Source organism: Pelodiscus sinensis, chromosome 21, assembly GCF_052426305.1.
Source record: "Pelodiscus sinensis isolate ZL-2025 chromosome 21, ASM5242630v1, whole genome shotgun sequence".
Lineage (NCBI taxonomy): Eukaryota > Metazoa > Chordata > Testudines > Trionychidae > Pelodiscus > Pelodiscus sinensis.
In genome coordinates this window covers 3,114,512-3,138,126 of record NC_143072.1, presented here as the reverse complement: position 1 = coordinate 3,138,126, position 23,615 = coordinate 3,114,512, and the positions used below count along the sequence as shown (strand labels likewise).

At 45.6% G+C, this 23,615-nt stretch overlaps 1 protein-coding gene across 2 annotated transcripts in view; it reads right to left on the bottom strand.

Annotated features, from left to right (window-relative positions):
• Positions 1–10,401: 10,401 nt before the first annotated feature.
• Positions 10,402–23,615, bottom strand: part of SPNS3 (SPNS lysolipid transporter 3, sphingosine-1-phosphate (putative)) — a 61,947-nt gene continuing 48,733 nt past the window's right edge. Inside the window, exons 10-13 of one of the 2 annotated variants that reach the window (XR_012896992.2) lie at positions 22,411–22,509; positions 16,356–16,527; positions 14,206–15,383; positions 10,402–12,603 (exon numbers count right to left, since the gene is read on the bottom strand). Coding sequence is in view for 1 of the 2 variants with exons in the window: in XM_006136063.5 (XP_006136125.2) it covers positions 15,319–15,383; positions 16,356–16,527; positions 22,411–22,509 (336 nt within the window). In the remaining variant the exon portion in view is untranslated. The other variant, XM_006136063.5, reaches the window with a different exon arrangement.

Sequence of the window (23,615 nt, the reverse complement as noted above, 5' to 3'; positions counted from 1 at the left end):
CTGCAGATACTAGCCATGCTAGAGACAAAAACCATGGTGATGGACATGGAGTTGGTGAAAGAATCTAAAAAGAATAACATTACAAAACCCCAAACCATACAGAACTCAGAGTCTGGGGATCTGAGGTCTTTGAAATTCCAGACTGAATCCACAAAGTGGACCCTTATAGTGCTTCATCTACTATATATTTGAGAGAGTTTGAGCATCTGGGAATCTGTCCGTGTGTCCGTCCATTTGTGAGTCTGTCTGTTCAAGAACTCCTCCTAAATGGTAAGAACTAGGACCACCCAATTTGGTAGGCAGCTTCCTCTTCTCATAACATAAAGCAAGGTTAGGGGTTGGGTTGTGCCAGGACAGTGGGATATGCCTGGAATGTAATTGTTTCTCATCAAACAGAAAGGGAGGGATGTGATAGCAGGGACAGTTATACCCCAGAATGACCACAGGGGGGCAGCAAGCACCCCAGTCCTGGGGAGCAGCCACTGGCCAGCAGCCGGACCCTGCCAGCCCCAAGGAGAAGCTGCCGACTGGGCTGCACAGCTTCAGGCTGGCCTGAGGGAGCAGCTGGCAGGCAGGCCACATGACCCCCACTGCCCTGTGAAAACCCCAAAGAAGAGCCGGTGGGCAGACCCACCCCCTGCCCTGATCCCCTTCACCCCCTGCTCTGACTCCTGCAACCCCTACCCCTTTGCCTGGAGCTCCTCCTCACTCCAACACTGACTCCCGCACCCCACACTCCCAACCTCTTGCACTGAGCCCCCTACATCCCCAAGCCTCTGCCCTGACTCCTGCAGTCCCACACTCCCAGCCTCCTACCCCCTGCCCTGAAGGACCTGAGAAATACTGGATAAGTCATATACCTTGTAATGAAAGAGGTGCCAGGGCTATGAATTGCCAAAGCTTGGCACAAATTAGGCACCGGACACTTAGCAAGCTGAACTTTGAGAAGAAGACGTCATGAACCCCTGGGAGCCCGAGTTGGCCAGTTTCACTGTCTCATGCCATCCCTCGATTTTTCTACATCAGCTCTTCTGCCCTTCAAAACACTGGTATGAGTTTGAGCAGACAAGTGACCTAAGTATGAATTCTAGTCCTTGCCACTAGCCCACACACGCTCTACTCAATCAGGTGATGCCTGGCCAAGGAAGTGAGCGAGCTGGGGAGCATCAAGCCAGAGGGGCCTGGAGTTTGCCCCCTCTCAGGCCTGGAGAAAGAGATGGGGGGAGATGCAGGTTTGGCCTTTGCCTCGATGCCTACACAGGTGGGGAGGAGCGGGGGGGGGGGGAAGCAAAGGTTGACTGGGCAGGAAATTCAGAGCACCAGCTGGCGCAGCAGACCTGATCTCTGGCGGCCTCTACTGCTAGCAGCATGTATTGCAGGGCCACTTAAAAAAAGCTGCATCTCATCCCAGAGCAGCGTGTAGCCCCCTCTCCCCCGCCCGCCCAAGCTAAACAGAAAGTTGGGCAGTGTTCCTGGCCCTCTCACCCAGGAGGGGGAAGATTTTAGCTTTGATCTCTCTCGTCCCGCAGAGCCACACGCAGATCTGACAATTGCAATTATTAAGAAGTTCCTGTTCCTACCTCTGTGCAAACCCCACTTCTATTTGGCCTGCAAAATCTGTCACCTGGAATATCACATAGGCCCAAGAGAGCCTAGCTTGATTCAGCTCTAGGGCAAGTTTTCGAAGCTGGAAGTGAATGTATTTACTTGTAACAGATCAGGTCCAGTCTCTGGGTATGTCTACACTAGCCACCCTAGTTCGAACTAGGGTGGCTAATGTAGGCAACCGGAGTTGCAAATGAAGCCCGGGATTTGAATTTCCTGGGCTTCATTTGCATAATGCCGGGCGCCGCCATTTTTAAATGTCCGCTAGTTCGGACTCCGTGCCCGCGGCTACACGCGGCACGAACTAGGTAGTTCGGACTAGGAAACCTAGTCCGAACTACCTAGTTCGTGCCGCGTGTAGCCGCGGGCACGGAGTCCGAACTAGTGGACATTTAAAAATGGCGGACATTTAAAAATGGCGGCGCCCGGCATTATGCAAATGAAGCCCGGGAAATTCAAATCCCGGGCTTCATTTGCAACTCCGGTTGCCTACATTAGCCACCCTAGTTCGAACTAGGGTGGCTAGTGTAGACATACCCTCTGAGGCTATGTCTACACTACGAGTTATGCCAGAAGAGGCAATCCAAATGAAGCATGGATTAGCATTTTCTCACACTTTGTTTGCATACTCTCTTTTGATCCGTTTTTGTGCTAGGGATTTTGCATAAAACAAGCAGTGTGGACGTCTCCTTTTTGTGCAGAAACCCCTTTTTGCGCAAGATCAGTATACCTCCTTTTTTGAGGCATAAGGATCGTGAGCAAAAACCTCCGATCTTGTGCAAAAAGAGGTTTTTGCGCAAAAAGGAAACATCCACACTGCTTGTTTTGTGCAAAAACCCCTAGTGCAAAAATGGATCGGAAGAGAGTATGCACAAGAAGTGCGAGAAAATGCTAATCCACGCTTCATTTGCATTGCCTCTTCCGGCAAAACTCGTAGTGTAGACGTAGCCTCAGATAACAAAATATGAAGCCCCAGCAGTGCCTTTGTTGAAGTCATTTCTGAGCAGACCCACACCTGCAGCATTGTGTTTTCTTTAGGGAGTGAGCAGCACCCTGTGAGTGACTGGCTTCCCATCATGAAATAAGTTTGCCTGTAAGGAGGCAGCAACAATTAAGACACTTCTGCCCGGTCTCTTTACCCTCCCCTGCACTTCTGAGGCAAGCCAAAACCAAGTTCCGTGAAAATACAACCTGGCACGAGCTCTTACCCCACATCCACTGGTGTGAGGTTTCATTCTCTCCAAAGCAGAGACTGTCCACATCCTTCAAAGTCACTGATATCCACTGGCGACTCTACAATCTCATTGTTACTGCCAGTCCCCCAAGAGCCGCTTTGTCTCCCAAACTACGCAGGCTCATTAAAGTGTAGTAGAAAGCATTAGTCATTGCATTAAACCAGGAGGCACGGGCCTGCTACAGCATGACAGCACTTAATATAAACTGAATTTACAGGAGAAAGCAGCTGGCATGGAAATAACTGTATCTGCCTCACTCCCTGACATTCTTCTCCTTGCACGTGCTTAGCAGTTTATTCAGAGAGGATGATGAATCATATTTAATCACATGCTATTAGAGCAGGATAAGACCACATAGCATGTCTAGGTTAATAGGTAGGAGATGCCATGTCTGACGCCAGCTTAAAAAAAAATTCTCTAGACAGAATTCAAATCACAGAGTTCTCTTTAGGAAGCGTGCCCTCTCATTTGAGGGATTAGGCAAACAGCTCTCTCCGCCATGGCTTCCGGGAGGACATAGTACCAGAGCAAGCTAATTGTCATGCTTGGGATTTAGCCCCACAACTCCTACTAAATAGCTCAGAGAGAAGCCCATCAGGTTTGTGGAACAATTAAAATTAAGCCAGGGTGAGCAGCAGGAACCTCTGATGTGGAGGGGAGTCCTAGTTTAAATCAGGTGGCTGTTTCTATGGTGAAATTAGTCCATGTAGATTGCCTTCCAAGAGAAATGGGTGCAGTTTAACTGCCTACATACTGATAGACACTTTATCAGTGTGGCTTCTACAGCAAATTCCATTTCTACCGCGTGCGGCATTTAACCGTGAACAAAGCGCAAGAAAATGTAGGGCAGGAAGACGGATGGGATGGCCAATGTTGCCTTCACCAACTAGGGTGGTAGTGTAGACATACCCCCATGCAGTGCCAGAAGCCTGATGCTGGCCACATTCCACACTCACAGAAATCTGAGCAGTGACCCCACATGTTCCCCATGGGGAAGACACAGCACCAGAGCCCAGCCAGGAATGGAGAGCATAGAGTGCCAGGAAGGGAGGCTTGGGTAGGTCGGTCTCTCCCCTCTTGTGAGAGAGGCATAGAGGAGAGTGTGCGTCTCCCCTCCTCGTGTGTGTCACTTCTGCCTGTGTGAACCTTTCAGCCTTAAAGACAAAAGGTAAATAAAAAGAATCCAACTAATCCATATTTTTTTTTCTTTCCAACAGAACTCCCAGGAAGTCAAGAGCTGTTAACGATCCATAAGAGGAGCTCTCAGAGCTGGATCTCATACCATTGCAATGACTGGGCACAGGATCAAGTCCCAATTTCCCAGTTCGCTAGTTATACTCGCTCAGCAGAGCCTTCTGTTCCATTCTCCATTCCAAGCAGGCCAGGGCCAGGCAGACTTTTAAGGTAAGAAGTGTAGTTCCCATTTATGAAAGACACAGCAGCCACATGGCTCAGAATTCAGTTAGTCAATATGCTGCTCAGTTAACATTCAGGGTATGTCTACATTGCAGAGTTTTTCCAAAAAAACAGCTGTTTTCCCAGAAAAACAATACTTACGTCCACACTGCCATTGCATTCTTTTGACAGAAACTTAAAAGAACGGAGGGGTTTTTCTGACATAGGTAAACTTCTTTCTATGAGGAAGAAGCCTTTTTCTGAAAAAGCTTTTTTGGAAAAAGGCTTGTGTGGATGCAGAAGAGAATGTTTTTTCGAAAGAAGAGGCCTCCAGGAAAAAGCACAAGTGCCCTAGTGGCCTATCCATCCACAGTAATCACAACTGAAATGCAAGCTAGCATCCAATCAATGTGGACGCTATCTTTTGAAAAAGCACATCGCTTTTACGTTGCACTTTTGCACTGTGGACGCTCTCTTTCGGAAGAAGTTTTTTCGGAAGAGCTCTTCTAGAAAAGCTTCTTCCGAAAGAATCCTGCAGTCTATACGTAGCCTCAGAGACCTACACCAACCTTCAAGAGTTTCAGGGGATAGCTGAGTTAGTCTGTACAGCATAAACTTAAAAAACAACAAATGGTCTGGTAGCACTTTATGGACTAACAAAACATATAGATGGTATAATGAGCTTTCGTGGGCACAGCCCACTTCTTCAGATGACCAGTTTTGAATTTAGGCTGTGCAGACCCAAAATAAATAGGGGAGAAGGGGGGGGGGGAAAGGAGGGCGGTGGGAAACAAGGAGCAGAGGGTATGAAAATATGAAAGGGAAAAACAAGTAGGCAGAACTGGCAATCTGTAAGCACCTGAAGATTGGATAGTTAAAAAGAAGCAGATCAGGATCAAAGGACAGCAATAGATAGGAAGGGTACTAACTCAAGAATCTACACAGACAAAGAGAGTTTGATTGTCCACCCAGCTCTCTCACAGCACACCCCCACTTCTCTGGGGAAAGGCTAAAACTTGAGCCTTTCACCATGTCCTAAGAGGCAAATGCTGAGTTTGTCGACAAAGGGAGTCAAGGGAATAAATGTTCTGAGCTTTGCCCCCTCTAGGAGCCCTTTACTGCCCCACTCCAGTACATCAACAGTTGAAAGCAGCCAATGAGGCACTTGACTTCGGCAGCAGCACCCACTAACTGCACAGGATCAGGTCCAGGAAGGGAGGGAGTTGTCGTAAACCCCAGAAGCTGGAGAGCCTAGAATGCTGGAGGATTGCGATCCGCATTGATCTCACGATTTGAATCTTTCTCGAAAACGTTGACGTTAGCTGCCAGAAAGAGGTGTTTTTATTCACAGCTCACTAATGTGTGGTAACTAGTTTGCTGTAAAACGTAGGGTGTGCTTCACTGCACAGTTAACCTGGGCGCTCAACCAGATTTTAGCCCTACCCCTACCACCATCCATACTGAAAAGCCTCTGAGATGGTGCTGTAGGCCCAAGCTAGCTGGCCTGCCTGGGCATGTGGATAAGAGCCTGACCTGCTTAACTCTGGCTCAAACCTGCCTACTTTGCAGGGAGGATGTAGGATAAATCACTTTGGTGCTTACAGTCCTCCAGTGCCTTCTCACAATCACAAGGGCAGGCGCGTTCTCCTGGAATTCACCAGAGCATCCCAGACACATGGGCAATGGCAGAAGCAGCAAGGATACAGTAACTCAGGGGGAGCTTTACAGTGGGAACGCTCCATTGAAGTTAGACTAACCCAGGTACTCAGACCCCAGTTATCTGCAGTAAAGATGTACCTGCAGTGAGGACAAGGCACTGCGGCTTTTACCAGGAGCTAGTTATATGAGGTCACTACGGTTGTCCTCTCCCCTGGTCGACCTGGCCAAGCTGCCTCATCTTGCCTCTACCAGGATTTTACAGCAGGATAGATGTGCATTATATCACTGAAACCCTCCACCATTTCTGCAGTGAAGACACTAGCTGAGAACAAGACTAAGGCTGAGGTCGATGGGAGAAACTTCAGGAGTCGACAGGGGCGCAATCAGCATTCGATTTCGTGGGTCCTTATTAGATCCACTAAATCAAAGCCCAGGAGATTGATCTCTGCAGGATTGATCTCCCAGTAAGAGGAGACAAGCCCTAGCAGTGGTTCCCAAACTTTTCAGCATCATGCACCCCTTTTTGATTTTTGAAAAACCCTCACGCCCCCCCCCCAAAAAAAATAGCAGCAAAACTTGTTAAGAAGAAAAAAAAAAGGAACTGACCGGGGCAGCAAAACTTGATGGAGGAGGGGGGCTGGGTCGCCTTGTGCCCCCCCTGGAATTTCTTCATGCCCCCCAGTTTCGGAACCCACTAAGGTGTGGAAAGTGGCCGCTGCCCACATGCACATATCACCCTTGCTTTCCAAAGAAATCCTGGGGATTTATTCACTGCCTGCCTAAACGTGCATTTATACAACAAGACAGAAGAGCACCACAGGAGGGCTACAGTCCCTCGCTCTCTCCAGCTCTTCTGACTGGCACTTTACCTCATGATAGATGACATTTTCCAGGGGGGAGGGAGGGAGGCAGGTGATTTAAGGTCTCAGTGAATTTCCTGCCTCTGTTCCCCTGCATCACAGCTCAGTGGAACAAGGTGACTGTCAATAACAAATGCGAACAAGAAAAAGGTCTGTTATTATCCTTCTAACTGGAGGAGTTTACCTGAATTTAGAGGATATTGGCTGGGGTCATCCTAGCGCAGGAACTGCGGAAGGTCAGTGGCTGAGCACAACAGCTACTTGCAACAAGATGGGCAGGATGATTTGATTTCCCTTTACTGTGGGCCGCCCCGATGCTGCACAGAAATGACAGCAGTAATGCATTCTCAGTCCTGGGTACCAAGCTTCAGTGCCCACCGCCTACAAAGAGGCGAAACCTTAAGCAGCAGCAGACAGCCTGCAAGCATCCTAAGGAAACTATTATCTTATCCTGTCAGGCCAGTCAATGCCTGGTCTGTCAATACTGGTCAGTTCAATTAGAGGTGAGAAACCAGCCCAGACTTTGTATTGATTATTGGGGAGAAGCAGAGCTCACAGTGTGAACGAATCTACTGGGAGTGGGCTTGGCCTGCATTTTCTATTCACGCTGGCCTCCCTGAGCATCCCAAGGAAAACTCTCACTGACGAAGGTCGTTTCATGGAGGTCATTAACCATTTGGCATCTTCAGTTATTGCCACCAAATTGTGCCCGCTCGTCAGATTTTGCTTTAGTGAGGCCTACGGAATTGGGATCATAGAATGCGCACAAAATGGATGCAGATATTCCTCATCCAGCTCTCCTGTCAGCACTGGCATTTGCCTGAGTTATGGCTGTGCAGTCCAGAACATGAACACTTTTTGTTGCAATTGTACAGCAACCCACCTCTCCTCGGCAATACCCATAATAAATGCACCTGCCTCCCTTGGGAATAAGCCTCAAGCATGCGGTTTGTCACATTACTCACTTGACATGGAGTCTGAACTGCTCTCTTGCTCCTGGGAGGCGGTCCCTCCCACTCATGCTAGACTGAGAGCTGGGCAGCATGGGGTGCGGAGTGGGGAGGTTTGCGCGCTCTCTGTTCTGCTAATACACATTGTCTCTGGGGCTGCCAATCCAATACTTTCCATCAGCATACAAATCACTCAGTTTAAAATATCAGAACATAGAAAGAATTGGCAAAAATCCAGGCACATACTGGGCTGCGCAGCAGGCATTCACTTCAATAATGAATAGTGGCTAGCAAGGAAACACTGAGGGGGAAATTAGAGCAACCGCTTTTGGGACCAGCAAGGGGCTCACAGTGCAGAAAGGGCCCCACCACCGCCTCCCTGCTGATCATATGTTATAAAGGCCTTGGAAAGCCTCCCTCCAAGTCTGTTACATGCAAGCTGCCTGTGCCTTTGAGAACTGTTAGGTCACCTGTTTAAATCTCACAGAACTCCAGCAAGAATTGAAGCCTGGAATTGACAGCAGTTCTCTGCTGTCTTGAACCCTGCTTTCAAACTGAAGGACAACCTTTGGTTTCTGCAGCTGCATTTCACAGAACAGCCACCGTGGCTCCTCACACTAAGGGTTTGTCTACACTTGCACCCTCCTTCGAGAGAGGGATGCAAATGCAGCTGAGTGAAATTGCAAATGAAGCGCGGATTTGAATTTTCCATGCTTCATTTGCATAATCGTGGACTGCCGCTATTTCAAAATACCCTATTTCGAAATAACAAACGCTGTGTAGATGCGGTTATTTCGGGAGAAAACCCTTCTTCCGAAATAACCCTTATTCCTTAGACAATGAGGTTTACCGGTTATTTCGGAAGAAGGGTTTTCTCCCGAAATAACCGCGTCTACACCGTGTTTCTTTTTTCAAAGTAGCGCTATTTCGAAATAGCGGCAGTACGCAATTATGCAAATGAAGCACAGGAAATTCAAATGCGCGCTTCATTTGCCATTTCGCTCAGCTGCATTTGCCTCCCTCTCTAGAAAGAGGGTGCAAATGTAGACATACCCTAAGAAATCCAGCTGTGTGTGTGGTTAAGGTGACATGGGACTAAACAAGGGATATTGTTAAAAGAGCCATTCAGGATACATCTCCCTGAGCTGTGAAGCTAGGAGCATGCGTCCCAGCTCAGGGAGACAGACACTCGCAACCTCTGCTCAAACTCCCATGCTAAAAAGAGTAGTGTGGGCAGGGTAGCACCAGTGGTGGTTTGGACTGGCTGTATATACCCAGCAAGCACTGAGGGGGTTAGGGTGGATTTGTACCTGGGTGGCTAGTCTGAGCTGCTGTCCGTGCTACCCCCAGCTACGCTTCTCCTTTTAGTGCACCAGCTCAAGCACAGCAAGCTCGTCCGTCCACTCGTGCTGGAAAGCCCGCTGGCATCTGCAGTGTAGATGATCCCTTACTGAGAATGCATTGCTTTGCTCTACATCCTTTAAACTAAAGCCACAGACTGCCCTCTCCACACTGTGAGTCACTGAGACCACTAACTAGCTGGACTTTAGTATCACACTCCATTTTCAGGAGCAGACCAACATAACAAATGGACTTTGAAAACAAAATCCCTCTGTCAGCAATAGGCTGTAGTATCAGCGTTGCTTCTGATGAGTCATTTGGAGAGATGGGCGATACGATATTACTAAACTTAGCTTGGACTGGCTGTTTTCTGGTTTGGTCACCCCTTTTGCACCAAGAGGAAAGCTTGTGAAGTTCTAAAAACCTCAATATACACAAAGAGCACTAAAACCCAACACGCCTCATCAGCCCAGAGTTTGCAGGGCACATTATGACCTTATGGGACAACCCCACTGCATCTTTTGAAACTGCTCAAAAAAGCTTTTTGGTTTTTTACACTTTTGTTTTAGGGCGGGACAGTAACTGGGAGACACTAAGGTAGGAGAAGGGGATATGCACTTTTTTTTAGAAAAGAAAATGCAACTGAGCCCATTTTTGTTGGTTTGCCAATACAAGAGACAAACTAAAGTCTTCCAGGTGATTGTGCATTGCTGCATCATGAGCACCACTTTGGGTTCCTTTACATACTACATTTTTATTGAATCACACAAAGAAAATTCCAAGATCAAAGAACAAATCAGCTCCGTAACCTTCAGTCTTCCGACTCAGATCTTTTCCAAGTAGGCAGATACTCATGTGCAAGTTAGAAAATTCATGGCAACCAGATATCATTTCTTTCTACTTGGAATACACTAAATATTTTGTTTTCTAAATAATTTATGTTCAATGGACTCCTAATTAATGCTCGGTACTTTATTGGCACGCAATACTGTTCCAACAACAGCCCTATGAAAGGTTTCTGATAGCACACTAAGGCAGCCTTCTTTCGCAAAAGCTTATGCAAATGAAACGCGGAGTAGAATATCACCATACTTCATTTGCATCATTAATTAGCAGCCATTTTTGTGCAAGAGGCTTTTGCGCAAAAAGGAGCTGTATAAACAGCTCCTTTTTGAGCAAGAACCGCCTCTTGCACAAGAGCCGTTCTTCCTCATTTTTTCAGGAAGAATGGGTCTTGTGCAAGAGAGTTTTGTGCAAAAAGGAGCCATCTACACAGATCCTTTTTGCACAAAAGCCTCTTGCGCAAAAACAGCTGCTAATTAATTATGCAAATGAAGCATGGCAATATTCTACTCTGTGCTTCATTTGCATAAGCTTTGGTAGAAGAAGGCTGCAGTATAGACGTAGCCTGGAAGCATAAAAAACCTTAAATGGTTATACCCTTCCCAACATCTCTTGGTTTATTTCAAATTCTAAGACATCAGTTTTATTCAAGGAATTATGGTAGGAATAGGCACCATGTTAGAATTAAGTATGCACAGAAAAAGACAGGAAGAGGACCATAGAGGAGAGCCATATAAGGAGGCACATGTTCTTGTATAAGAGAACCCTTATGAATAGTGGGTAACTCTATTACTAAATTTCCCCTTAATCATGAACACAAACCTAGAACTACATTTGTAACAAGAATTGGCACCACAGTATGTCTAGGCACTATGGATTTGGATTCTTTTGCACATGCATCATCCAAATGATGTGTAACATCAGTTCTGACTACCCCCAAACTTTCGGAAGCGCTGATCTAAACAGCACGGATGATTCCAATTCCATAATGAACCGAGCCAAGACTGATGCACACACTGAAAGTCATCACACCAGCTTTAATCAACCACAACATTTTGGATATTTGGATCCAGATGCAAATTTTACAGTTAGGACTGACACGTTGTTCTATTGACATGAGAAGTGTGCAAAAATGCCTTTAAATGCCTAGCTCCTGATGGGTGTTCCCTCTCCGCTGAGTGCTTGGGTGGCTGCCCAGGCGAGATTCAGGTGATTCTGAATAGCAGCGCGCCCACAGCTGGCCACAGCCAGTAGCATGTGTTTCTCCTGATGGTACACTTCCACTCATGCCTTGGCAGACAACAATTTATTCCATCCATGGATGGAAAAAATTAGAGGGAACACTGCTCCGGATGCCAAATATCAATTCTTCCTGTTGCCAGAGGGGTAGGCACACGTAGAAAGTGCAATATCATGGGTGGTTGGTGCAGCTAGGGCTGGGAGAGGCAGGCTCCTAGCCCCACCTACAGTCCCGCCCCTTCTGTTGAGGCCCCGCCCCCACCACAGGGAGGGAAGAAGGCAGGGCAGCACACTGAGCGCACGTATCCCCCACCACCGTGGGGAGGAGAAGAGAGGGGAGGCGACCAGATGCCTGTAAGCAATATTTTCAAACGTGTATGGCTAGAGTAAAGGAGGAGGGGTGAGGAAAAAGAACTGCCTTTACTTTATTCTAGGGCAAGTACTTTCTTACATAGCTTCTCCACATTCAAGTCTGTTACCATGACTCACTACTTCTGGGCTAACATCACTGGAATTAACAGATACATCTATATCCTTTGCTCTCAGGAGTATTCATAAACTCAAAAGGAGTATGCCATAGTCTAATCAGATGCTTGCACCTTGAGCTTTCATGAACCTACAACACATCTTTCTTCCACCCAGTAATTTAGAAAAATTAGCATGCAGATAGCCAGAAATACTCCTCCATTTAACCAGGAGGTACCAGTAATCAGCAAGTTTGATACCACCTCCATGCACCCATCACACCCTAAAGTGTGCTGGTCTAGAGACCCCAATGTAGTCAATTGTTTCTTTCACTTTTCAATGTAATTGTTGGTGCCATGTCTGCATGCTAAAATTCCTCAGCGCGTTGATTTTTTTATTTAAAGAAGTTTGATTCCTTTCATGCATCCTACCCAAGGGGCTACACTTCTGTGCTCATTAACATTTAATTTGCTAGCTGCAGTGATTAAGCAAAGACAAAAATCGGAGGGCCTGGTCAGGCAAATTTTTGAAGTGTCATACTTTAAAGACTGTAAATCCCTCTCTGAACTCTGGCCTGCACTAGAGAGTTACTTTGGTGTAACCATGTTTCTCGGGATTGTGAATAATCCACACCCCTGAGCAACACAGTTATACTTGTCTATGTGCTACTGTAGACAGGGCTGTGTCAGCGGGAGACAGAGGTGGAATAACTGAGCCAAAGGGAGATGCTCTCTCCTGTTGGCTTATGGAGTCTTTGTTAAAGTGTAGCAGCTGCATTGACGCACCATTTTATATGAAGATCTGCCCTCAGACTCAAGTGGCTCAGGGAAAGAATTTCACAGAATAACTACCCACAGCCTCTTTACACTTACTCAGTCATAGCCAGTCTGAGAGCTCTGCCTTAACAAGCTATGCAGTACTCCTGCAGTTTCAGAGAGGCACAAGCAAAACTCAGAGTATCTTGCCTTTCGGATGTAACAGTGGGATCAGCAGCAGCATAGTTAAAAACTTCTGCAGAAAGAGAGAAGAAAAACAAAGCATGTACTGAAAAAAAATATTGACTTGCTCACCTCAGATTTCTAGTCTGAAGTCTTATTTTCATGAACTTGTACACAGACAGGTAAGATTTCTAAAACTCAGAGCTGGAATCTCTGAAGGCAAAAAGTTCGGCAGAAAAGCTATTTTCCATCTCTCGCTCAATATACTGAATACAGGTTGTACCTCCCAAAACTGGCATTCTCTGGTCAGGCAACATCTGTGATCCTGCCGGACCACAGATGCTCCCGGACCAGAGAGCATGGGAGCCTGAGTGTAGGATAGCCAGCTGAGTTGGGGCAACAGGGTCTGCAGCCCGACTGGGGGCAGCGCCGGACGGGTGCTGGAGCCCTGCAGCAGCCTCCAGCAGCATGTGGGAGTGCGGGGGTCAGACCGGAGCCCTGCTGCAACCCCCAGGAGAGCAGGGCTGGAGCCCCACAGCAGCCTCTTGTAGTCCCCAAGAGCGTGGGCCAGGGCTGGAGCTCCGCGGCTTCCCCCAGCTATGCAGACTGAGGCTCGGCCTTTTGGTGGCCTGATGGATAAGCCTCCGGAGCCTGGGAGCTGCACAACAGGAGCCAGAACTTGTGTGGCCCAGCCAGCCAGAAGCAGCTAGGCAAGCAGATCAGCTAGGTTGAGGGGGGAGGGAGAGGCAGGGCTGCCTGCTGGGGGCAGTGGCAGGAGACCTCCCCTGGTCCGGCAAATTTTCTCATTCAGAACCAGTCAGGTCCAACCTGTATCAAACCCTGAGAGTGCATTTTTTGTTGTTTGTTTTTAAACAGCGACAGTCATGGAAAATAAGTTCTTTATTCAAAGAACAGACAGTGCAGTGCAGGGAAATATATATACTACTATTCCAAACATGCCTTACCCCTATAACAGCGAGATAATTTAGGCTCCATGGCTCTTTAAACTTTGTCTCTCTGCCAGGACTGTTAGTAGCCTATTGTGCTGGTGAATGGGGATTCTGTGATGTAAGCACCCAAGAGTCACCTTGTGGTAGCAAGTTTCCATCACTCTTATGCTAAGCTAGAGTCTAGCTTGGAGGCTGAAGGCATCAGATTTCTTTATTGAATCTCCAGGTAGCCATTCAGTTCCAAACCCTTTTACTACATTACTTCACCACACAAAAAAAAATTCTTGGCCAGAAAGGTAGTAACAGCCAAACAAAATACACCCTGGTCAATTCATAGTTATGCTATATGGATGCAGGTATATGTAATGCATACAGAGCTATGACGTAACCTAGAACCTTCAGTACAGGATGAATATAAACAAATTCTCCAAAACTACAAGTAAAATCTGATGAAAAATTATCTAAGACAAAGGGGCAACCAATAAAAGGTTCTGTAATTACACTTAGTAGAAGACAAAGTTTTGGCCTCTGATGCTGGTGTACACCTGCTGTTGAATGTGATCCCAAGTATTAGAACTTGTCAGCACTTGGAAGTGTAGGGAATAGCTATTGCGGAATAATTATTTGAGTTTAAGCTCTTGTGTGGACATTTTCATTCTGGAAGAACAGTGTCGTTTCCCAGTTTAGTTTAACCAAGTTACATGGGTCAAGTCCTATGTACTTACTCAGGATTTAGGTCCATAGGGGTTTTGTTTGTTTGTTTCAGACAAAGTACTGCTAATTATGTCCTTGACAGCTTTGCACTGTATGTATTTAAAGTTCCAATGAGCTTTCTATTATTACCAAATTGATCTGTGGTTTCTTCTTTTGAAAAATGAGGGCATATTTAGGGGAAAAAACAGATTGATGTGCTTGTAGGTTGTGCCTAGTGAAGACATGGCTGCGGAATTATCAGTTATATTAATAATGTTTCACTTGCCCTTGCAATTTAGCTGATTCACCTAGCAAGTGTTTGCTGTGTGGATAAATCCAAATGGCTTTTGCACACTGTATAACCATGATTGTACAAATGAATCCTAAGGCCCCTGAAGGACCAATCCACCAACTGGTACAAACACCTGGAAAATGCCACGAAAAGCTGCTGTGCGGGAACACGTGATATTGTGCTACGACAAACTGCTCCAACATTTTCATCTCTGACTCTAAAACTCAGTCTGCACCATCTTCAGAAGTTCATTGGAAGAGTTGCACAGTATTTCAGAATCCAGATTGTTTTGAATCCTCACACACGAGGTTGCTGTTGAGTCTCCTGATGTTTTTCTTTTGTCCTTGTGATTGTTTAAAGTTGTATTTAACTTCCATAATAACATATTCTGCCCCTAGTTACACTCGTTCAATTCCACAGCCAGCCTTTGTCTTCCATTGTCATAAATAAGGATATGGGGATACAGAATCCGCAGCTCCGTTTGGTCTTGCTCTGATTTTCCAAACATTTAAACAGGATGATTAATTTTTTCCCCTAGAATTTACAGTAGCCCCATCCCTTCATCTCTGTCTCCACCTGACATTCTTAAATAGGATTGTCTTCTTGGGACAATATCCATTTCTGTGACAGCTCTATACTCCTGGCTTCTGGAGCTATAAAACTCCACCGAGCTCCCGTGCCAATTTCACACAGGGTTTGCCATATGCCACTTCAGTAGCAGTTTTTGACTCTCAGTCAAAAGCATCAGAAAAATCAGCATGAAGGTGTTCCATTCCATATGGAGGGATTCTTATTTGACCTTTTCCTCCAACGCTAGCTTCACTGGGCGAAAGGAAAGGAAGCAGTGGCTCCTTCATGCTTTGGGGCGCTCATCCTGGAGTTCATCTTCGCTTGAAACGTAGCCTTTATTCTCAGTACCTGGAAAACAGAGTCTGTCAGAAGAGGTGTGCTACTGAGCAGAGTGTTTCTAATAAGGGAACATTATACATCAGTTCTCACTAGGATGACTACACTCTTGAATCTAGATCCTTGCATGGAATAAGGCAGAACTTATACTGTTGCATAAAACCAGAAGCAGTCCTTCTGATCTTGCCTTTTGCCTGAGAAAGACTGATATCCTGCTCCAGAGAATGGCCTAAAACCCCACAGTGAGCTGAATTATGTAGTACTTCCAATGCCATTTTAATATTGTAATGTTGTGAGGTTACTAGAGGAGTTGCCAAAAATGGCAATTTGCTGACTTTTAGGACACATTGCAAAGCTTACTGCCCCAGGATATGAGGAATTTATTTAGTCTGCTAGGGTACGTCTACACTAGCTCATTAGTTCGAGTAGGCAGGGTAATTAGGGCAAGCAGAGTTGCAAATGAAGCCCGGGATTTAAATATCCTGGGCTTCATTTGCATGTTCCCGGGCGCCGCCATTTTTAAATCCCCCTTAGTCCGAACTCCGTGCCCGCGGCTACACACGGCACAGAGTAGGTAGTTTGAATTAAAGATCCTAATTCGAACTACCATTACTCCTCATTCCATGAGGAATAATGTCTCTTCCAAAAAAGCTCTTTCAGAAGAGGGTGTGTATGGACACTTCACTGCTGCTATGTTGAAATAGCTCCTCACCAGGGCCATTCTAAGTTATTCCTCCCCAGTGCCTCCTGGGGCTCTAAATCAAGATAGCACATCCACATTAGGGTAGCCTATCTTGCACTAATTCTGAGGCTTCCCTGTAGTGTGAACACTCTAAGCTACTCTGGACGATATCTTCTGGAATAGCTTTTTCTGAAATAAGCATGCAGTGTAGATGTACCCCGAGAGTGTATTTTAGCTTGAGGTAGAAACAGCTACAGCAGTTGGATAGGCTTGCAGAGGAAATTACAAATGGATATAGAAACCTCTGCAAAATTGCTGTGCTTCCTTACGATCTTCCTCAACATAAAGGGCCGTCAGGAGGAAAAAGCCTCCCCCAAGGACACCAACGAAGGCACACAAGATGAAGCTGTACTGCAGGCTCCGGAATGCCCCCAGGTATGAGTCACTGTGTCTGGCCTGGATAGCGTCAGAGACCTAGGAAAGAGAACACAGTGTCATTTACTTTGGACTCAATGGCTTCTTTTCTCCATGCTTTAATGTGCTGCTCACAGAGACATCACTGACGAGAACAAGAGAGAGGATAGGTGAGGAAAACTTGCCTGTACTTGCTACGTCTGGTAACATACAAATTGGCCTTCCCTGCATCTCAGTCCAAGTCTTATGTAATCAGGTTGTTGCATATGTCCAAAGCTTCCAGTTTCCCAAGAGCTGCAAATAGCTGCAACCATGGCAGGATGGACTCATGCAGTAGCCATTAACTCAATTCAATGGGTTTCCTACTTGACCTCCAACAAACAGGTCTGAGCCACATTGCAAATCTGAGCAAAGGGGCTGAGTCCTTTCTTGCATTATCAGAAGTTCTTCACCCATCCCTAATCAAGGCTTTCACTTTTGATCGATGGGGTAGGCATCAAAGCTGGCACTGTCGGAAGAAGCAGGCGGCAGCAGCAAGAGCCAAAAAGAGAAGGGAAGAATTGTACAGGGGCGTCAGGGTGAGGAAAGGCAGTTGGATTTTGAGCAAGAAAGCATTCAAGATGAGGTGGAGTAACATGGGAAGAAATGGGAAGAAGAGGTCCTATTAGCTGCATATTCTGAGGAATGGAGGAGAAGGCTGTAAAAGTCACAAAGGGCCCAAGTGAGTTTTAAGCTGTGTGGCATATAATGAGCACTCATCTGAAGATGTCAAGTATCAGAGGGGGAGCCGTGTTAGTCTGAATCTGCAAAAGCAGCGAGGAGTCCTGTGGCACCTTATAGACTAACTGAAGTGTTGGAGCATAAGCTTTCGTGGGCAAAGACCCACTTCGTCTTGACATACATCTGACGAAGTGGGTCTTTGCCCACGAAAGCTTATGCTCCAACACTTCAGTTAGTCTATAAGGTGCCACAAGACTCCTTGCCGCATCTGAAGATGTTCAGCCAAAACCCTCTGTATTTAATCTCACTTCCCATGTGGTTAAAGTACCCAGCTGTGTCTACATTGGCATCCCTTTCCGGAAAAGGGATGCTAATGAGACCAGTCGGAATTGCAAATCCGCGGGGGATTTAAATATCCCCCGCGGCATTTGCATTTACATTTACATGGCTGCCGCTTTTTTCCGGCTTGGGGATAAGCCGGAGAAAAGCGCCAGTCTAGACGTGATTCTCTGGAAAATAAACCCTTTTCCGGAGGATCTTTTATTCCTACTTTCAAGTAGGAATAAAAGATCCTCCGGAAAAGGGTTTATTTTCCAGAGAATCACGTCTAGACTGGCGCTTTTCTCCGGCTTATCCCCAAGCCGGAAAAAAGTGGCAGCCATGTAAATGTAAATGCCGCGGGGGATATTTAAATCCCCCGTGGATTTGCAATTCCGACTGGTCTCATTAGCATCCCTTTTCCGGAAAGGGATGCCAATGTAGACACAGCCCCCATGTAGAGCAGAGCTGAGGGATGGATATAGAAAAGTACAGTTCTTTTTACTCTTACATTGGCCTGGCATAGATCTGAGAAGCTAAATGAAGAAAAGATTCTTCACTATCTGTAAGTAGGGCAAAGTTTAAATAAATCCATTAGGTTTTACTGTTTTATGGTATGGGAATGGGAATCTGATGGCTGTGCATTTAAAAATGGGTTTTGCTCTCCTTTGTAACTAAGCTTTTGGCCCATGGTGGAATCCCCCCCATGAGTATATTAATTTGTGATTTTTCCATCTAGTCATTATGCTTGCAACAGGAATATTGTGGTGATAATAAAAGTTCTTTCTCTTTTCTTTTTATTAACCTGGTACTGGTTAATTTTTGTGTCCTGGTTTTTACTTTTGGGGCTGAGATTTCCCAAGTGGTCTCTCCCTGGTTTCCTTATCACTACTTGGGTGGTGGCAGCGGATTTTTATCCCCAAAATCTAGGTTTTTTTAGATTTTGGGGGGAAGTTTTATACCAAAACCTGGAAAGATAAGGTTATGGGATACTTTTGTAGGCCCCCACTTCTGCATTTATCATGTCAGAGTGGGGAATAAGCCTTGATGGACACAAAGCCAGGAGCTCCATCACAGCAGTCGGGGAGGCAAACATGGCCTCCTGCTGCTTTGCCTGCTGCTCCTTGGTGGCTCTTCTCTCCTGGTGCTCCGCAATCAAGTCCAGGTGCTCTGCCCACATCTCCTCCATGAGGGAGTGCACACTGTCAGTCTGCTCCCAGAACATGGAATCATAGAACATAGACTCCTAGAACTGGAAGGGACCTTGAGAGATCATCAAGTCCAGTCCCCTGCCCTCACGACAGGACCAACCACCATCTATGTCATCCCTGATAATATCCAACCTGCTCTTAAACATGTCCAGGGATGGAGATTCCACAACCTCCCTAGGCAATTTATTCCAGTGTTTAACCACTCTAACAGGCGGGACGTTTTTCCTAATGTCCAACCTAAACCTCCCTTGCTGCAATTTAAACCCATTGCTTCTTGTCCTATCATCAGAGGCCAAGGCGAACAATTCTTCTCCCTCCTCCTTGTAACACTCTTTTAGATACTTGAACACTGCTATCATGTCCCCTCTCAGTGTTCTCTTTTCTAAACTAAACAAGCCCAATTCTTTCAATTTTCCCTCATAACTCGTGTTTTCTAGATCTTTAATCTTTTTTTTCTCTCTCTTCTCTGGTCCTTCTCCAATTTCTCCACATCTTTTTTGAAATGCAGTGCCCAGAACATGTTCTCCCTTGTCCACTTTCGCCTGCGGATCTGAGCCAGGTGAGCAGATGCTGTAAGAAGGGGAGTACGCACTGAGCTGGCTGCTCTCCCAGCTGTAAAGAAAAGTTACAAGGGCAGACTTTACAGCAGTTACGTTGTGTTAAGCCTAACGCTAATCTGTCAGCCTACACTGAAGGTCTCTTTAAAAACAAAGAAGATGTGTTCCATGCAAGGCCTAATGTTTGCTCTAAAGAAGGCACTTTACAGCAGGTGCACAGACATCTCAGGAGAACATCAGGACACACTTGGTCCGAAGGCAGGGAAGCACAGTAAGGGGCCAGACAGGGCAGGAGCCTGAAGGCAGAAGTAGGAAGGGTGGGGCGGATTGGTTTCCCACTGTATCCGGCACACACTGGGAACAGCACACATTTCTCCCCAGGCACACTGCTTTTCCTGCCTGCAGGGGTCAGGATTTGTGTCCAGAACACGCAGCTTCCCGGGGTGAGTGCTTCCCCTCCTCCTTCCTCCAGGTTGCCATGTGAGATATCAGTCTTCTCTGGATCACACGGAGTGATTGGGAGTGTATGCTGACTGAATGCGGCCATAAAACTAGCCCTTATGCAGCAATGCTTTGTGGTTCCATGGCGATAGACCACTTACTCATGGCTTGACATGGGAAGGTGTCCTACCGCGGAGGACAGAATAAGGCTGGCCTCCCCAAAAATCTTGTGCAAAGACTCAAAGAGTTCTTATGTGAGAGCTTCATGGAGCTGTGCAGGTAGAACTCCCACATCATCTGCAGACACGTTAACAAGCTGCAGCAGACCATCTGCTCACCTTCTTTGCCTTATAGTAGGACTGCCTCTGTTTCTTGATTTTCACTCGGCACTGCTAGGCGTCTTCGGAATAGCCTTTAGCCACCAGACAGCTTGCAATCTTGCTGTAAATGTCAGTTTTCCTCTTGCTGGTTCAGAGGTCAGAGAGGATGGATTCATCGCCCCACTCCTCGATGAGGTCCAAGATCTCCTGGACACTCTACGCTAACACTCTTCTGCGCCCCTGGGAACTGGAGCCCATGAGAGCAGAAGTATTTGAAAGCAGTGTTAGTAGGATTGTTCGAAGTCATCTTCACTTGTGGCATGATACGCTGCTCACTCTGAATATGCTCGCAATGCTGGCCACACAGGAAATGCCATTCTAATTTTCCCATGGCTTTTTGAGCTCGTCAGCGAGAGCAGTAGAGGTACAGCAGCGAGAGCAGTAGAGTTCTGGCCAAGGCAGTCAGAGCAGGGATTTGCGGGAGGCCTCCCAGAGGCCAATATCTTTGACTTTCAAGCAACGCTGCATCTACAGTACTATAAATTCGAGCATGCAATGTCGGGAATAGTGTTACTCCTTATGAAAAACAGGAGTACTGAAATTGACTTCAGCAGCCCTTAAAGTCGATGTGACTGACTTGGTAGTACGGACACCTCTCTTAGAAAAGCAACCATATGTGGCTAAATTCAATGTAAAGCCCAAGTTTATTCCAGGCCTGAGAGACACTGATGGGAAGGATCTCTTTTTGCGGTATAGATGTACCGTCTGAAAAAAGGCGTTTACAAGTCTTCCAGAGTAGGTTTTTTTTTTTTAATAAACCAAGAGCTAAAGGAAGCCGGTTAGCATGCAACAGCAAGACCCAAACATGGACTATCCTGTGTCTGGCCAAGGAAATCAGGGTTGGGTGAATTTCAGAAGGGTGGATGGTGGGATTCACATAAGCCTCCCAAAGTCTGATATTTATCCGAATGTCTTAAGTACAGAAATTCTGCAAAAAAGAGGCTTTTGACACAAGAATCCCATCTGAAAATACAACAACCTCAGTCATTACCTTATTACCTCTGCTTAGCATAGTGCTGCTTGCAAGGACAATTCCATCATTATGTATCATCACGTGTTATGAGTTAAGGTTGGGATAAGACATAGGGGAAAAAGTATAAGAGCACAGCCTCCTAAATGCTTTTCATGTAAATTACTAGCAGGATACAACAGGCCTAGGAAATGGGCTTGCAGAAGCTGCATGACAGAACAAAATCTAGACCAGAAGTTGACAAAGCCTTCGGTGCGGATACTAGGCCCTAGTGGGCATTTATACACACCAGAACGCATCACTACAGGTGGCACTAATTTGGAACTGAAGAGCCCCCACAATGCCATCTTGTGACAGGATTCTGGATATCTTGGCTGCAGGATTAACCTATCAACTGGGATTCCTATTGGCCATGGGTAGCAGCTGCACCAAGTGAGCCAAAGGGAAAGTGACTGGTTTGTGAGGTATCTATAACATGCCAATTTTACACCCTTCTTAAGAACAAAACTAATGGAAGGGATCACACAGTTCTTGAATGGATATGCAGAAAGCACTGAATGGCAAAGACATAAAAGCTGTGAGAGGAAGTTTGACCAACTTTATTTACCAATAGTGATAAGAGACTCAGGTCTCATTAATAGGGTGTTACCAAATCCATGGTCCATTTTGGTCAATTTCATGATCATAGGATTTTAGAAATCACAAATTTCATGATTTCAATTATTTAAATATGAAATTTCAGGGTGCTGCAATTGTAGAGGTGCTGATCCCTATAATTTTAATTCACCCCTTATCTACTGCACTCCTCTCTTCTGTGCAGTAGATAAGGGGTGAATTAAAATTATAGGGATCAGCACCTCTACAATTGCAGCACCATGAAATTTCATATTTAAATAATTGAAATCATGAAATTTGTGATTTCTAAAATCCTATGATCCCTGAGATCTTGCTTACAGATTTTATTGGATTATATTTTACATTTTGAAGTGCAAAATATTATGTTATGAGTTGCTACCAAATATGAATGAGTATAGCTGATATCAAAGTGAGGTCTGAATCCTGCAGATACTTTTGCACACAGTGAAACTAATGGTATGTATAGAATTAAGTGTGTATTTACATATTTACAAGGCCAGGAGGCCAACAGTGATATACACGCTTTAAAACAGAAGGGCTGGGTTAAGTTGCATCTGGGTCAGAGTTCCACACTGCAAAAAAGACAATTAAATGCATTTCCAATATGGGACCAGAAATCTGAGCCTATTCTTCAGAAAATTCCAAATGTTTTATATTTTGAAAGGTATGGATACGCTGCAGAGAAGTAGTCAAAACATCCCCATACTTACAATTCCAATGAGGTATGGGCTGCCTGTATCTCCCAGCAAATGGCTCACTGAAATCTGCAAGGCAACAGCTGTTGACTGGCACTTTGGTACCACCACGTACTGAAAGAAAACAAGAGGATCATCAATATTTGAAGACTCGATAATTCTGTAAGTGACCTGCACAGACCTAGATTGAAAGTTGCAGACTACTTTCTGTGACTACTCTTGGGAAAACTACTCAGTGAAAAAAATTCAGAAGAAAGAATGAAGGTGAAATGGGGAGGAGTGACACCCCATTAGTAGCCTTCCCCTCCTCCGATAACTGGAGAGCTCTTAGTTGGCCGCTTCCCTTTGAATGGTCTGTTGTTTAGCATATGGAGTTAACACATATTTCAGTCCATTTCACAATGCATTTAGCAGCATACATTTACCAGATCTAGAGAAGAGTTCTGTGTAACCTCAAAAGCTTGTCTCTCTCACTAATAGAAATCGGTCCAATAAAAGACCACACCCAGCTCGTCTCTCAATGCAGGGTGTACCGATTCATTTCGCCATGCCATTAGCTTTTACAGACAATGCTGAATGATAGGTGTTGTGGTTTTATTGATTTACCTTAAGCAGATACTTGCTCTGCAATTTTCTCTGTCGTTTCACCCACACTGTCAGTTGCCCTGGCCCTGAAGAACAGCTTCATCTTGGATTGAGGGTATTTCTGACTCCAGACTGAGTCTGGAAACTCTGCCAAGTCTAATAAGGATGCCAGCCGAGACAAAACATTATGCATTCCAAGTCACTAGGGTTGGAGCTCAAACTTTTCACACAAGACATCCAAAAAGGTGTCAGATGCTGGCAATTCTACCTCTGATGACCAACTAAATTCTATTAATCCCTAGAGACATCCATTCTACCCAATAATATTGCTCAGAGAGTGCTTTAATTACAAATACTTTAAAATAACCATTTGAAAGAACATATGTACCCGTGTGTCCATGACACTTGAAAAGCACTGGGATAATTACAGTCATGTTTTATAAATGAAATATGATTATGGTTAATGGAATATGATTTTGGATAATGGAGGAGATAAACTATGTATAAAAGGCACATTGGGATCCTACATTGTTAGTGCTTCTTTTCTATACTTTCTGTTCTGACACTATGTTTACATTATTAGACACAGCCAGGAAACTTATTTGCAGAGCACTAAAATAACAAAAATTATAAAG